At 49.6% G+C, this 16300-nt stretch overlaps 1 protein-coding gene across 1 annotated transcript in view; it reads left to right on the plus strand.

Annotated features, from left to right (window-relative positions):
* The window catches only part of LOC122364585, a 65099-nt gene that overhangs the window by 36038 nt on the left and 12761 nt on the right, over positions 1 to 16300 (plus strand). The window contains exons 7-20 of the mRNA XM_043335139.1: positions 2040 to 2126; positions 3182 to 3295; positions 5239 to 5344; positions 8338 to 8534; positions 8845 to 8943; positions 9141 to 9234; positions 10201 to 10314; positions 10553 to 10647; positions 11000 to 11272; positions 14092 to 14175; positions 14455 to 14573; positions 14965 to 15184; positions 15458 to 15658; positions 15887 to 16093. Coding sequence (XP_043191074.1) covers positions 2040 to 2126; positions 3182 to 3295; positions 5239 to 5344; positions 8338 to 8534; positions 8845 to 8943; positions 9141 to 9234; positions 10201 to 10314; positions 10553 to 10647; positions 11000 to 11272; positions 14092 to 14175; positions 14455 to 14573; positions 14965 to 15184; positions 15458 to 15658; positions 15887 to 16093 — 2010 coding nt within the window. The remainder of the gene's footprint in view (positions 1 to 2039; positions 2127 to 3181; positions 3296 to 5238; positions 5345 to 8337; positions 8535 to 8844; positions 8944 to 9140; positions 9235 to 10200; positions 10315 to 10552; positions 10648 to 10999; positions 11273 to 14091; positions 14176 to 14454; positions 14574 to 14964; positions 15185 to 15457; positions 15659 to 15886; positions 16094 to 16300) is intronic.

A 16300-nucleotide genomic window follows, 5' to 3' on the forward strand; every position in this document is an offset into this window, starting at 1 on the left:
TGGCAGACCTCTGGTGCCCCTGGCAGGTCTGTGGCGCCCCTGGCAGACCTGTGTTGACTGGTGCCCCTGCTAGGTCGCTGGTGCCCCTCACAGACCTGTGGTGCCCCTGGGCCTTGACAAGCCTGAGATGCCTGGCTATGACAGGCTCGTGGTGCCCCTGATAGACCAGTGGTGCCCTTGCTAGGCCTGTAGTGCCCCTGGCAGGCCTCTGGTGCCCCTGCTACCCCTGCGCCCGGAGAGGACTATGGTGCCCCTGAAAAGCCTGAAGTGCCTCTCGACAGGCCCGTAGTGCCCCTGGGCCCTGACAGGCCCAAGTTACCCCTGCGAGGTCGGTGGTGCTCCTGGCAGACCTCTGGTGCCCCTTGCAGGTCTGTGGTGCCCCTGGCAGGCCTGTGTTGACTGGTGCCCCTGCTAGGCCGCTGGTGCCCCTCACAGGCCTGCGGTGCCCCTGGAAGGACTGTGGTGCCCCTGCCCCTAGGGGTGCTCATGGGCCCAACAGGTCCGTTGTGCCCCTGACAGGCCTGTCGTGTATATGTACTTGCTAGACCTGTGGTGCCCCTACTTCCTGGCAGGCCTGTGGTGCCCCTGGCGGGCCTGTGGCGCCCCTACAAGGCCGTAGGTGCCCCTGAAATGTTTGTGGTGTCCCTTTAAGGACTTTGGTGCCCCTGACAAGCCTGAAGTGTCAAGGACAGACCCTTTAGGACGCCAGGGTCAAGTTCGTCGGACTGACAACGATTTGCTTACTTACCTGATAACGTTCCTGGTAAGTACTCACTACTCAGCGTCCACAACATATATACACATAGCATCTATGCACATAGCACATTCATATATACTTGCTTACAATTGGTAAATGTGGTTGTGGCTAAGAGTTAAGATACTGACTAAAAATAAAAAAATAAAAAAACTGAAAATGGGGGCACCACCAAAATGAAGTGGACGAAATCCGTTGAGTTTTTAATTTTGGGTATAGGTAGGGGCACCACTTCGATTCATGACCCTCCCCTTGGAGTTTTCCTGGATCCGCCCCTGGGAACGCCCGTTCCCATATTTGGGAACTCCGTTCCCAAAAATGGGAACGTTCCTATATTTGGGTACTCATGACCATAGTTCCACCTACTGATATACAAGAGTCAACAAGAGCCTAACATTTACTTAACCGTCTGCTGCAATTGACTCATAGCACGTGAAGCGTCAGCGAAATTCATAGTCCTTCACAGATGGCAGGGGTGTCGTTTGTACAGAGGTCGCTGATGGGCACGGGTCAATGCCGCAGTCGTGGGCGGAGCCTAATGTCATATGACGTAGAAAGCCTCTATCCAGGATGGAAAAACAGTTAACATTATGAGTCAATGACAAGTGCCTGAAATATTGAAATGGCGATAAAATATCTAAATTGTAAAAGTTTCGGCCTGTCTTGAAACGGCCATGTCCTGAGCTTGGTTGAAATTCCTTCACGCATTTAAAAGTAATCGCGAAAAATTAGGGTCTCAAGGGGTCTGGCGTTAACAGTAGGAGCTCTGAAGTCACTATGGCGATGTTTGATTTGGTCCAGACAGTGTTTGAATTTGACGGTGGCCTGTGGCCTGGCTTAGGGGTGGTCATTAATGAGCTGTCTACATGCCGTAAAAAACTTGTACGAACTGTCTACAGGCCGTTTTTACCTCATGGTGCGGTGCGTATGTACGTATGTACATTACCACAGATTCAACTTTGCAATTATGATATAGGATTTCTATAGCGCGCCAGCCACTGAACCAGAAAGTGCACATTAGGATAATTTTGCGCACCTCAAGAATTATCGGTGCCGTATCATGATAATTAAACATCGAAGCAGTTCCCTTGTTGGCTTTAGATATTTCTGCCGGGATTTTTGTTTTCATTCATGCTGTTTAGCCCATTAAACATGTAAGCTGACCATGAAATGTATTCAAACTTGAATAATGCGTAAGAGCACATGTTGACACAACCGGAGTTTCTCCTGACTTGATATCTCTCGCGTATATCACCGAGCTGTGACCACGGGTCTGTGTTCCCAGGACGGCAACATTCCGCTGTTTCTGGCCATCGAGGCGGGCTCGCAGCACCTCTGCCGCGAGCTGCTCAACTATCAACCCGAACTGCAGGTGAGTGCATACGAGGAGGGCACACGAGAGTAACTTATACAGCAATAGCATCTGTAGACAGAAATTACATCGAGCTGCCGCGAGCCATTTGACGTACAAGACCGATAGACGATGGCCTGTGTACTGTGCAGTTGTTGCTATGTCGCGGTAATTCATCGATAGGTACCCTTATTATCTGGCCTTTCGTTTTTAGTGATTGCAATGAATGGTCGCCAACGTTAGATGTCTTTAAAAAATCACATCAAAAAATGTATTTCAAAATGTATGTACATATACTGACTTCGTAGTCAGCTAACGCTGACTTATTTAGGTCACAACTGCCTCAGCAGTTCATACATACTTCTGCATCTCCGACCTACACCGAGGTCAAGCCTTAGTTATGAGGAATCCAGAACAGACGGACAGACTAATTTGTGGCACCGATTCGCAAAATGAGCAACGGCCGTACCACGCCAGCCTCTGCCGTCTCTGCACGTGAAATGAACCACGATTAGCATACCTACGAGAGCTATAAGAGTCTCGGAGATTGTCATTAACCATGTCCCGTCAAGTCATGGATTGTGTAAGAAATTTGGGCGCTGCAAAGGCGAAGATCATTAGCATATCATGCGATATTAGCGCATGATACAAGTCCTTGCTCTTGCTAATTATCCTCCCGCAACCTCTGAATCTCGGTTCATAGGGCACTGGGGCGGTTTCTAAATCCTACTATTATGTGTTCGTCTCAGTGCTGCCAGGGCCTTACAAATGCGAAGTGCTATTTTAGCAGCGAGGCAATGAGATGGATCACACGATCCAACGCAAATCGTGGCGTCAGTTGTTGGCCCATCGGTGTACTGTAAATAATGTGAACAAGAGGCAAGGCATTCAGAATAGGAAGATTGCCCTACATTCGTACGAGGATAGTTTTCCCCAGCCACGATGACCATGCATCTTTTAGTTGACCAGTGGTTATTAGGACAGATATTGTCTTAGCCAGAGGTCGCTGTCCTGTGACCTCTGTCCTGAGACGGAACACTGACCCTTGACCTCTGACCTGTGACCTCTGACCTCAGGTGAAGGTGCGGAAGAGCAACAAGGACTCGGTGCTGCACCTGGCCGTGCGGCGGAGAGACATTGACCTGGCGCGTCTGTTTGTCGACTATGGAGTCCAAGTGGATGCCCAGAACGTGAGTGATTGTGGAGGAAACGCTTCATATTCCAGAAAGATTTCAAGTTTTGGTTTCAATTTTAGTTGTAATAAACGTTGCGAACCTTCCATGGGCCAAAAAAAGGAGGGAGACTTCAAGTCTGCATAGGAAAACAGCAAGCGGTTATCTGAAGGACGGTATCAAAACACAGTGATAAGTCTAGCTTTCGTGACGTGATGCTTATGGGTCTTTTAAAATCAAAATATCTTCGGTTTAATTGCCCAGAATGTAAGCCGACATTATTCAAGCAAAATGATTGAGATCTCACGATGTCGTCCTTGAAACGGAACCGTTCAAAATGTGGCCAGATTTATTGCTCATGATCTATAAGTTAGACGTGCTAGGCTTGGAAATTCAAACGCCATCGGGTATAAGACGTTCGAAGTAAATGCTCAGCAAGCTCAATGGATATATCACGATGAACCTTACAGGCAGCTGGTGAGGGCGAAGCAATTTCACTGATAGCTCATTCCACTGATTTTACACGTTCGTAGTTACACTTACGACCGGCGTTCTCGGTTACGGTCGTATAAAAACTATCTCGCGGCGTCAGGTCAAACTCCAGAGGTCACGGCGGACAGGCAGTAACTCACGGCGGCGGCCCCGTGTGGCCCACTGATCGGTCGCCCACTGCGGGCACTTACTGAGCGCCCCGTGTTAGCCCTGTTACCCCGGCACCGCCGTCCCAACACCGCACGACGCTGCGGGCTCGGCTCAGTCTCACCCGGTGCCGAGTACCTACCAGCTGCTGGTTAGGTGGAAGCGAGGCATAGGGTGCTGACCTAGCACTGCCGAGCGGTGTGCCTCGCTGATGCGCTGGTCACGGCCAGTGGTTTATGATCGGTGCGGGTCGGGAAGGTTTCAATTGGAGGCCCGCCTCCGCCGCCCCGGGCGGCACTCACTCGCAGTGATAAGATCCTAAACTGTTGTAGTGCGCGCGCATGCCTGCGGAATCAAATGTTGCGAGTTGTAGAGCGGATGCTAAATGTTAATTATCATTGCGTAGAGTTGGTGTTGTTTTGTCCGATCTGGTGCCTGAGGCAGCCGTCCCCACGGCAGCCGGAGTTCGAGACTGGAGAATGCACAATTATCGCCTTGCACACATCTCCCATCAAGCTATTAGGTATTAGATACTGGTGCTTCTACAAAGGCTCTGTTTTGACCCCCGTATCATTTATACGGTAGAAGCGTCCTGTATTTGTTCAGTACCACCATTCAAAGATCTGGCAACTTTTGTTGCGTAAAGTTTCAATACTTTTACCGAGGGACAGTATATTATACCGTGCTTGGTTTGCTTCGCGGTCGTCAAAACCTCAGTGCGAGTAAATAGCAGCCATTGACTGTACAAACCTTGAAAACTGGCACAAAGGGTTTTGCACTGTTCTCCTTAAATATTCCAAAAAGGAAATATTTAGACTTTGACCGATCTAGCACGTGTCATTTGATGTCAGACACCAGGGAAAGGTTACTGTTGTATTTTGATGAAATTTGCATTGGAGGGCGCATGAGGTAAGCCGATTCGTGCCGCGGAATCCAGAATATGAAAGCATTATAAAGTGCTCAGGTAGGGCAATATGACACCATAGCCCGTAGCGACGACCTCATATGACGCCACATCGCACATCTTAAAAATGCAATGACGTCATGTTTGCACTGCACTGCTAGCTGTGGTATACTCCTTATTGCCTATATTTGCAAATGGTGTCTCTGTTATCTACTCGCCCATGAAATTGTGAGGCATCATTGTCTGCCACATGGTATCATGTGACGTTCTTCGAAATAGACCTCGTGTTGCGTTGTGGGGCATTTTAGCCAGCAAGCACCGTCGCATTATCCATGCAGTGCGTATGTGCGTTATGTAACCTCTTAGTAAGCCGACATGTCACGCTCGGTGTCACTGACCGAATCTCTCGATATTACAGAAAGACGGCCAGACTGCTCTTCACATCGCGGCGGCCGAGGGAGACGATATCATGGTCAAGTTCTTCTACAGCATCCACGCCAACCCCAACATCGCCGACCATTTGGGTAGGTATCAGTTGGCAGGTTCTTCAGAAAAGCGGACTGACATCCTCGATGTGGCTAATACCTACACAAGAATCGGGCTTGCCCAAGGTTCTGGAGGAGTGTTACTTGTAGTAACCAATGCCTGCCAGGAGGGTCTGCGGTCGCACGACGTAGAGGGTCACTAAGAAGGATGTCATGTTCATCGCCGTATCAAAACCTGAGTGTTCATGATGATTGTCCCGCCCCAAAATGATGCCGATAATGGTAGCGGTAATGGAAATGAAATGGAAGTAAGCGCTGGTAATGAACCACATGGCCTCGTAACGTAAGAGCAGCCTTGCTTTCGGTGAGTATTTGTCTATGACCATCGCGACTGGTTAATCAAGGACATTTCAGCATCAAATGTCCTCCGTTGGATGCCATTGCCGATTGTCGAACTTATTTTTCGTTATCATTGAAATAATCGGTAACAGCTGAGACGTTCTGACCGACCAACGTCGGCACCTTCCTGCGCCGTGCCAGCGCTACTGCTGTCTTTCACCACCAACAGCCTTTTTTGTCCGCGTTCGTGCCCCCGGCGTGTTTAGTGGACTCTGCCGACAAGGGGGCAGGGGTGCAGGTCGGCTACTCACTGCGCACTGCGCAGTCCTATATGACGTGTAGCTAATGCTCCCACTGGAAACGGGAGCGGTCGACCCCGACCGAATCCGAACTCGCCTGCCGCGCCGAGCCACGCCGTCTGTTGGCTGCGGCGCTCCACCGGCGCACCAGGGCAGACTCATCACGCTGAAAGCACCGTTTGTGTCGCTTGCCCGGTGCGATGACGACCTGTGATTTCTGTGTGCGGCCCTGCGCCTGCACCAGGGAGGAATTATGAATGAGCCGACAACGGGCCACGGGGGCGCGGACACGCACATCGACACGTTTGGCTCAGGGTCGGGCATTGACGACCTGTTTTATCGGTATGCCGGCGGGGAAAGTGTCGCGTGAGCTTCAACAGTTGACCGCTGACTATGTCCGTGTAGGTTTTTAGAGCATTGAATCAGCAGCTCACTAATGCATTACAGATTAAATATTCAAATAAAAAAGAAAACAAAATAAAATCAACATAGGCAGTGGCGCTGCTTTGCAAAAGTTCAGAGCTGAAAAATCTTAAAGTAGGTACTATCATACAAGTCTCTAGGGGCATAATACACTTATTCATGAAAGTCATTTGATGTGCCACGGCGATGGGTGTTAGCAGTGAGCGCTGTGAGATAGAGGAGAGGGACAGCTCGTGCCGCCGCGCCTGTCGACGTCACACGCCACTGACCCGTGCTGTCGGCCGCACCGGAGGACGCAAACACACCTGACATGTGGGGGGGGGGAGGAGGACCGGAAGTGATGGTCGGGGACGGGAAGGGCAGGCGGCTGCTACTGCTATGCTAGACGTCTGTCATCACTCATCAGTTAACGGGTACTTTTCAAAAGAGAACCTGCTAGAGTTGCCCGTGTTTAAATGTCCGCGACGTTTTGTTATTTCAGAAGAATTCTGCGCGATGAGTATTACTTACTTGAAAAGTGAAATTCATTATGTTAGGCTGTTGCAAAACAACTTTTGCCGCACGTTTGTCTTCAATAGTTAACTGGTATCAGTGAATAAACGTTCAATTATTTTGCACTTTTCACTCAACACGCCCAAAACGCAATCTTTCTGACATTGCAGCACCATTAGTAGCGTTTGCACTTCATTATTCATGTCCGGTGTGAGGCCAATGAACGGCGCCTGCTGTGCCGTGTGACGTCTGCCGTGACCGGAAAATCCACCGCCGGGGGATCAGCGTCTGCCGGGCGCTCTAAATCTCCACCCTGCACGCTAACGACGCGGGGCTGCAGCCCCGGCCGCCTTCCGGACTGCAGTCATGGCTACCTTCCGGGCTGCAGCCCTGGCTACCTTCCGGGCTGCAGCCCTGGCTACCCACCGGGCACCGGACCAGCGACCCTCAGGACTGCAGCCCGGGTTACCCCGGCGACCCTCCGAGTCCGGACTGTTATCTGATAACCCTCCAGACATACTCGTAACTGTGTCTTTCCTCCGGACTGAACCCTGACGACCCTCCGGACATCCTCCAGGCTGCATCCGATGCCACCCTCGGGACTGAGGTCCGGGTCCGGCCACCCTCCGAAACGTCGCCAGACTGCCCCCCCCCCTCCGGGATATCATCTCGGTTGTCGGCAGGAGAGCAATGCATTGCTCTGCTGGGATGTGATTTAGCTGTGTGCGTGCAAGAAGCAGTGTCGCTTTCAGTTTGCACGGTGAATATCATTTTATTGTGATATAGCATCAAGCGGAAAAGGCTCGAGAGCCTCAAAACAAGCCGTTTTGCCTAATTTGTGTGCCAAAGGGATGACTATGAAAAGATCCGGGTTGGCCCAGAAGTAGTCCAGCCGTGTATCTGACATTGCTTGAGCGTAAGATTTAGTCATGCTCTACCAGTGTGTGTACCGCTACCACTGCGTTCAATTTAATGCTTGTCGCTAGCATGGCTGTTGACTGATCCCTTTTGAAGTCGCCTTTTGTCAGGAATTCTTCGGAGGATAATCGCACACGTGACTTTACAAACGCACGTCTTTACCAGCGCTTGTAAGCTGCAGTTCCATCGTGACCTGTCACATGGTGTCATGAGCTCGCGATCCGCTACAGACAGTACCCGCTAACGCGGAAACGGCTCAACGCACCGGCGTGAAAAAACAATCCACTTCATTTTGAGTATTAATCGCCTCTATCTCAGGTTACAATCGTCGCCATTGTCTCATTCTCAATTCTGCCCTTCTCTGTCCCTTCTTCCAAGTTCCAACCTTTCTCCCTTTGTTATTGGGTTAGGGCGCATATTTTCTTTGACCCAGCCTCTTCGGGAGTTGGTGTGTACGGACATTCTTGACGTCTCCCACTTTGTCGTAGCCAGAGTGTGAAACTACGCGAGTTCTGTTGTTCGCTTCCCAGCCCACACCTACCACCCCCGTCCCTCCCCCAGACCGCACGCCGCTACACATTGCCGCCGAGCGCGGCCACGCCCTGGTGGTGGAGATCCTTGCCGACAAGTTCAAGGCGTCCGTCATGGACAGGACCAAGGACGGCAGCACCCTGATGCACATCGCCTCCCTCAACGGCCACCCGGAGGCCGTCATGGCCTTCCTCAGGAAGGGCGTGCCGCTGCATATGCCCAACAAGGCGAGTGGCACGGGTTGTTACAGTGGGGTGAATGGTGAAATTTTAGAGATCCGGTGGTGTTGATTTCCTGTTCCGTGAATGGAAATGTTCATTTAGGAAGTTTTTAGCTTACCTACTTATTTGAATTAAAGCTTCATATTTTGTTCAAAAAAGTTTTCTTTTCATTTAGGTATTGATAATTGACATGCAATTCTAATCTTTACATAATTCCTAAGAATTCATATGTAGACGGTGATATAGCATTCAGCCTATCTGATCCGGCCACGATTTTCCCCATGTTCTGTCTCACTCATGGACGGTGTCCTTTCAGGCGGGTGCCCGCGCCATCCACACGGCCGCCCTGACCGGTCACGCGGGAGTCATCAACGCGCTCATACAGAAGGGAGAGAGCGTCGATGTCGCCACAAGGGTACGTTTGTGTTGTGTGTTCCTGCTTTCATAGGTATATGGAAAATCTGAATGCGAGACGTTAGTTCATTCTTCATTAAAAAGAAGTTCAACAACAACAACTTGGGTCAAAATTTTGACGTTTTCCTGCACAAGTCAGGATAATTCCCGATAAAATCTTAGATCTTGTTCTGGCACTGACAGTCTCTGTTATTGCAGGACAACTACACAGCCCTACATCTGGCCGTGCAGGCGGGGAAAGCCGCCGTGGTGGAGACGCTGCTGGGTCATGGAGCTCAGGTGGAGATCAGAGGTAAGGACAGGGGTCAAAGGGGTCACAGTGGGAGGTCAGAGACGCTGCTCCGCCATGGAGCTCAGGTGGAGATCAGAAGCAAGGTCACAGAGAGACAGCGATCACAAGGGTAACACTGAAATGTCTGGAACAGAGTGGTGGAGAGTGAGGCTTCTGGGTCGTGGAGCTCAAGTTTGGGGTTGAATATACGATCACCGTGAGGCGTGAGCACTTCAGTTGTTCGATTTCTAAAGATTCGAACATCGGATTGCTGTTAAGAGGGATAATAAGGTTGCTGGAAGTTCATTATGGCTTTTTTCAACTTGCAAAATATTTTACAGGAGAAAGACTGTATATTTTTACATTGTGTAAATCATAATCATTAGCTAGCGGCATTCGCTCAATCGCGTGTCTTCATTCCATTTGATCATCTTTATGGAATGTTGGGCGCGGTTTATTTGCGTCACGAGATGTAATCCCATGACATTTTCATCAGTGAACAAGAATTCATACCGAAAGACCATGACGCGGGTCGCATTTAATCAGCCTCGCCCGAAATGAAAGTGCATCTGAACACTATATTTGCGTGTGATGCGCTTTTTGACATCTCCCCGCGGGGCTACTGGCCTTTATTCACCGTTCCCGGCCGCTGTGATTTTCGTGTTATACTGTGACTTTCATGGGTCTGATGGGGTCTGATGTGAGGAATGCGAAATGTTACTTGTTTCAGTACCTGTCGTGATACTGTCCGTCTAAAGAGCAGCATAGAGGTTTATGGAGGAATATTTAATGATCGGTATCTCATTCATATATGAAATGTAAATGTGCAGTGACAAACGGATATGAGGCTGATGATGGATATTCGCTTGTAGTTTTATGTGCATTGTGCATTTAGCTGCTCTCGGTAACTATCTCTGATTAGCGGTCCGAGTCAATAAAAGAAACGCGTCTGTCTGTTATATCTAATATGTTGTCTCCGTTCGTCAGGCGGAGCGCTGCGGGAGACGCCGCTCCACATCGCTGCCAGGGTTCAGGACGGAGACAAGTGTGCCGAGATGCTGCTGAAGTCGGGCGCCAGCGTCCAGCTCACCATGGAGAACGGTGCGAAATACGTCCGGTGTCATTACAAAGCCACATTTTATAGGATGGGGCACGTTTAAATAGTGCGATAGTCATTTTCTACAACAACAAAACCGCTGAAATATCTAGGCGTCTAGATATTGATGTCGAGTAAATGCAAAACGTCCAGTAAACGGTTATGCAAAGACATGTAAATAACATGTTTAGACCAATTCCAAACTGACCGAGAAATCACCGTTAACCGAGTCTGACCCGTCAGGTCAAACACCTCTGCACGTGGCGGCCCAGTGTGGTCACCTGAAGACCTGTCAGCTGCTGCTGGAGGACGGAGCCGACCCCATGGCACAGTCCAACGTGAGAGAAGCAAGGGAAACGAACAGTGGCTAAGAGCTCTTTAACTGAGTGCGGGGTCGGCATTGCGTGGGTGCTATGACTTGAAAGTAACCGATCATCTATGGGTGAACAGATGAAATCATTTCACTTCCCACTTCTAATGTTTAAATTTCCTTAACGTCAACATTAAACCGTCTTTTTTTTTTTTTGCTTTGAATCTGGTTCTACCCTCATCATCTTACATTTTTTTCAGTTTTTGCTTGCCTTAAATCTGAATAGTCTAATAGTTTTCGAAGGTGAGGCTCGTCTAATCCTAACCCATAATCGGTACCACGCCAATATACCGTCTTCCCTCTCCGACCTGCACCAACAGAACGGCGAGAACCCGCTGCATCTGGCCTGCCAGAATAGCAACTACCAGGTGATCAGTCTGCTGCGAGACTTTGTCGCCAAGCAGTCCAGCTCGGAATCCGAGGGCGCGGCGCGACTCAAGAGGCTGATGAACATCCGCAACGAGCTGGGTGAGACGGCCGTCCACTACGCCAGCAGGGTCACCCGAGACAGGCTGCACTACCCGCAGGAGGACAAGGACATCATCAAACTGCTCTGCGTCAATGGCGGGTCGCTGGACCTGCTCACCACAAAGGTGAGCAAGGATGGATGTGTGGGAGGAAGGAGGCTGTGGTTGGGGATTTTCAAATTTAACACGCGCACTGCAGGGGGGGGGTTGTTTTCAACCCCCCCCCCCCCTGTGGTTTTTCGCAGATCGCAAGAAAACGGCGGCGCGCAGCGCCGCCAAATTTTGCATACCTGTTCTCCCAACTGTTGCGCACCTTGAGTGAAAATTTTGACCCCAGGTGACCTATGGTCAGGTCACCAGGTCAGGTCAAGTGACCCTACCTCAGAACGTAAATTTCGAAGTTTGCAATCCCACCAAGCCCACAGTTGTTGAGATAGGATCTTGAAACCCGCAGGAAGTAGTAAGGGCATCACGAGCTACAATTTGTATATCTCGGAATTTTTATATCGATGACCTAAGGTCAGGTCATTTTTGCGACCGGCCCATTATAAGTCAATGGGAGAAATTTCAACTTACTCTGAATGCCATCCTATGACTTCAATATGCTCAGGATCATAGTATTACAGGTCCCTGTTGGTGATTTCGCCGAAACATATCACTTGTGACCTTTGGAAGGTGACCTCCAGGTCATCTGAGGTCACCTGAGGTCACCAACGGTTTTTCTTCAATAACTTGAGATTGAATAGAGATAGAGACTCCGTTCGACGTTTATCGTGTTTGTCTCGTCAATGCGGATCGAATGATATGCAACATGACCTATTTCGGTCAGGTCATGACCTTGACCTGAGGTCAAATTTTCAACTTGACCTTTCGAGGTCATATTATATATCATTCGATGCGCCTTGACGAGCTAAGAACGATGGCGTTCGAATCAACTCTCTATCTCTTCTGTGTAACGAGTTATTCAAGAAAAACTACCGCGAAATTCCCGTTGTGAAAATCGTAACATTGTGTCTTCGGTGACCTCTGGTGACCTCGTTTTTGACCTAGGACAAAAATGACCTTAGTATTTCCTCTAGATAACATCCCGACCTATCCAACGCCGTTTACCGCTTGTCGCTACGTTGCGCCGTTTTCGAGATCTCAGGGGGGTTGTTTTCAACCCCCCCCCCCCCCCTGCATTTCGTGTTCGGCTCAGACCCGCTGCAGTGCGCGTGTTAACTGTGTGCTGGGAGAGTTTGAAATACAGTGTTTTGTCTTCTGCATCTCGGGATGAGAAACGGCAATTGTACTACATTGATTTAGCTTTATAAATACCAGTACTTTTATACGTCTCTAACTGTGCTTGATGGTTTTCTGCTATCATAACCAGCTTCAAGAAGATGTCATTTTACCAGTTCCATGACCGGCCATGTGTAGGTAGAGCCGCAGCTGACCGGAGCCGCCCGCCGGTAGACGGCCACCACGTCCACGGCGACAGCCGCCCAGGTCAAGCGTCAGGTCACGTCTGAGGCGGCGGCGGCGGTGGCCGCTCAGTTGGCTGCCCAGATGGCCGGTCAGCGGGCCCCCGTCAAAGTGCCGGTCCCGGCCGCCCCTCGCCCCACCGCCCTCTCCAAAGTGGGCGGCGCCAGTGTCAAACCAGGCGGCACCAGTGTCAAACAGAGCGGAGCCAGTGTCAAACCGGCGCCACCGCCCGCCGAGCCAATGTCAACGTCTCTGGAATTGGCAAGTGCTTCGATAGCACTTGATCACGCAGACGGCGTAGCCAGACATTGCACTACTTGGCTAACTGGAGAATGTTGTACAAGAGTAAATAGCGATTTTCGCATAGTTTCACGGCATTGCATGAAATTTAACAAAAAAGAAAGAATAGGATGGAAAAGAAAGAAGTTATTCCTTCATCATTGATAGTTAATCTTGGATAAATTGTTAACATTTTTGTAACATATTATCAATCAAATGAGCGTTAAAAATAAAAGAAAATGCATGTTCTTCAATCGTTCGATCAGTTGGCTTATTGTTATGTTTATCCAAAGAGAGACAATTTCCGTTTTAAGTTATAAATAAAACAGCCATTAATGTTATCTTTTAAGGTGTTGGGATTTGCGCATTTTCTTTGTTTATTGCAGATATATTATTTTCATTTTGAATTACTGCATTGCTTCGCAGCAAGTTCCTTTCTGATTGGGGAAGGTAGTGAATTATTTGTCATTCCAAATACAGTTATTTGAAATGGGATAATGGTCGGTAGCAGCTGAGAAGAATCAGGAACCAATTGCCATGAATTGGGTCGTCGCTCATATTTAAAGCCTGTAAATGCGAGCTAATCCACGACAAACGAAATGTCGCACATACATGACAAGTCCACCTGGAATTACACCCGCCGACATGCAAAATATTCACACATATTTCGATCGTTTGCATGCCAATAAAAAAAATCGACGTTCGTGGTCAACCAGACTTCACGAAATAATTATAGAATGACTTATTTCACGCTGAAAAAGTGTCACGTTACAATATTGATCGAATTCGTATCTTCCATTATCTGAGCAACGGCTGTTGTGTATGGAAAATATATGTCATGCTGTCGTGGAACCAACCAGCAGGGCCTCGTTTCATAAAGCGAGTCCGTAACTTACGGCGGTTTTTTGGTATTGTATTGCAAGCGCATGTGAAGCGATGACGATAGTTTGAACCGTTGAATTTATTTATCTTGCAAGCAAGAACAGAAGGGAGAAGGGAAAATAAATTGTTATCGCTTCACATGCGCTTGCAATACAAGTCCAAAAACCGGCGTAAGTTACGGACTCGCTTTATGAAACGATGCCCAGACGTATGGTAACACATGTGGAGAAAAAAATGACGTGCTGTACCTTAAAGTGAGCTGTTCTGTAGCCCTCTGACACCCCATCAAACCAGCCGACTGACCGGATGCCCTTTTGCAGGCCAAGGAGACACCGTTTCATTACGTAGCTCGGCACGGAAATAATGCTATTCTGGAACAGATGCTGATTCACCTCAAGGATGAGGTGAGGGCGACATGTGCTGCATTATCAAAGACACTGTGAATAATCACTAATGAAAAGAGAAGTATTTAAAACTGAATTATTCAAATTGCTAATTCTCGATAGAAATGCCCATGGCTGGCAGCATAATGCAGCCTACACCATGGAATTAAATATGTACGACTGGCTAGTAATTTGGAGCTGGATAGTTTACCTTTTTGATGCACAAATAGCTGTCACAACACCGTCAGGGCGCCCAAACGATGTCTTGTGTCTTGATTATTGAGCGTCTTATTATTTCAGGTACCGAACGTCCAAGTAGTGTTGAACCGTCAAAACAGCGGTGGCGCGTCCTGCCTGATGGTAGCCTCTCAGCAGGGCCATCTCGAGGTCACCAAAAACCTGCTCCAGCACAACGTCCGGTGAGGCTGAGCTAACGTTTCCCATGGCCCCAGCGATAAGTGTAAGCACAACACGGGCGTTTGATGTTAGACGACCCCAGAGTCTGGTAATAAAGTGCGATAGTCTCTTTAGCAAGTGCCTTGTAAACGAATGTGACTTCTGCACTTATATGTTATTGCTTATTCAAATTTCAATCCCTCAACACGGTTCTTGATGATCACTCCCTTATAGCCGTGCTGTCAACTCGCTCATATTCAATATTGTCGTGATTGTCGAGTCGAATCGTCTCCTCATAATGCTCTCCGAACAGTTTCGCTATTACCACGCCTTTCCTCTTCTGCTTTTCGCCCCACCACTCTAAACGTCTCCGACACGACTTTTCTCTGACGTCTTATCTCCCCATTCCGACAGAGTGGACGTATTCGACAGCGACGGTAAGGCAGCGCTCCATTTAGCCGCTGAGCAGGGCCACTTGGAGGTCTGTAACGCCCTCCTGGCGCACAAGGCCTTCGTCAACTCGCGCTCAAAGATCGGCCTGACGGCTCTGCACCTGGCTGCCATGCGCGGCTACAAGGAGCTCGTGCAGACACTCATTCAGAAACACAACGCCGCTGTTGACGTCAACACGCTGGTGAGGATGGTGGGGACGTGGTGGGATGGTAGAACCCGGCGGCAGTTCCATGCTTACTAAGATCTCGCTATCGCACCAGTTGCACCGTGCTCACTAATGCGCTCTGCATGACTTCAAACGATCCGTGATCTCGTATAAATGACGAATTCCAATAAAAACGCTCAACAAAACTTGGTCCGTACTTTTTGTACCAACCTTTTGTAAACCGCTATATGCAAATGCTTACCATTCTCAGCGATCTAGGACGCTAACCCCCCTCTCACCTTCCCACAGACGAAGAACACGCCCCTCCACTTGGCCGCTGAGGCCGGTCAGATAGAGGTGTGCAGCGCGCTGATCCAGATCCGTAGCGACGCCAACGCGACCAACGACAGCGGCCAGAAGCCGATCCACCTGGCGGCGCAGAACAACCACTCCGAGGTGGTGAAGCTGTTCCTCAAACACTTCCCGGAGCTCGTCACCACCGCCGACCGGGTGAGCAAAGTGCCTCAGGAGCTGGGAGGGAAAGATGGCATCATGTTTTCAGCTACGAAAGATGAACAGGTCGTCAGGCACCTCTGTGCCGAGGTCCTTGAGTCAGATGTTATGATACAGGGACGAAAGACTAGCCGACGGTCGCTTAGTCAGGTAAAATTCGAGTGCTCTCTATGATTAGAAATTGTCCATGCCGACCAGTGAGTCTTTCCTTTACTCTGTGTCCAGGACGGCAACACGTGCGCCCACATCGCCGCCATGAAGGGCTCCGTGGATGTCATCCGGGAGCTGATGAAGTTCAACAAGCAGATGGTGACGTCGTGCCACAACAAGACGTCCGAGTCGACGCCGCTGCACATGGCGGCAGAGGGCGGACACGCTGAGGTCGTGCGGGTGCTGATCGAGGCCGGCGCCAGCCCCACAGAGGAGACCAGGGTACGGACGACGAGCGGGGAGAGGAGAGGTCGATGGGACCAGGGTACGGACGAGCGGGACACGGAGAGGTGCTGAAAAGAATAAGGATGGGGCGGAGAATGCGGTGTCACAATATTGCTAGGTTTTTAATTGTTCTTCCCAAGTCCATGACGAACTGTTTATCGCTTAGCTCGGTCAATAGAACCACTTATTCGGCTTTTCTCCGTA

This window comes from Amphibalanus amphitrite, unplaced genomic scaffold (assembly GCF_019059575.1).
Source record: "Amphibalanus amphitrite isolate SeventyFive unplaced genomic scaffold, NRLGWU_Aamphi_draft 000684F_arrow, whole genome shotgun sequence".
NCBI lineage: Eukaryota > Metazoa > Arthropoda > Thecostraca > Balanomorpha > Balanidae > Amphibalanus > Amphibalanus amphitrite.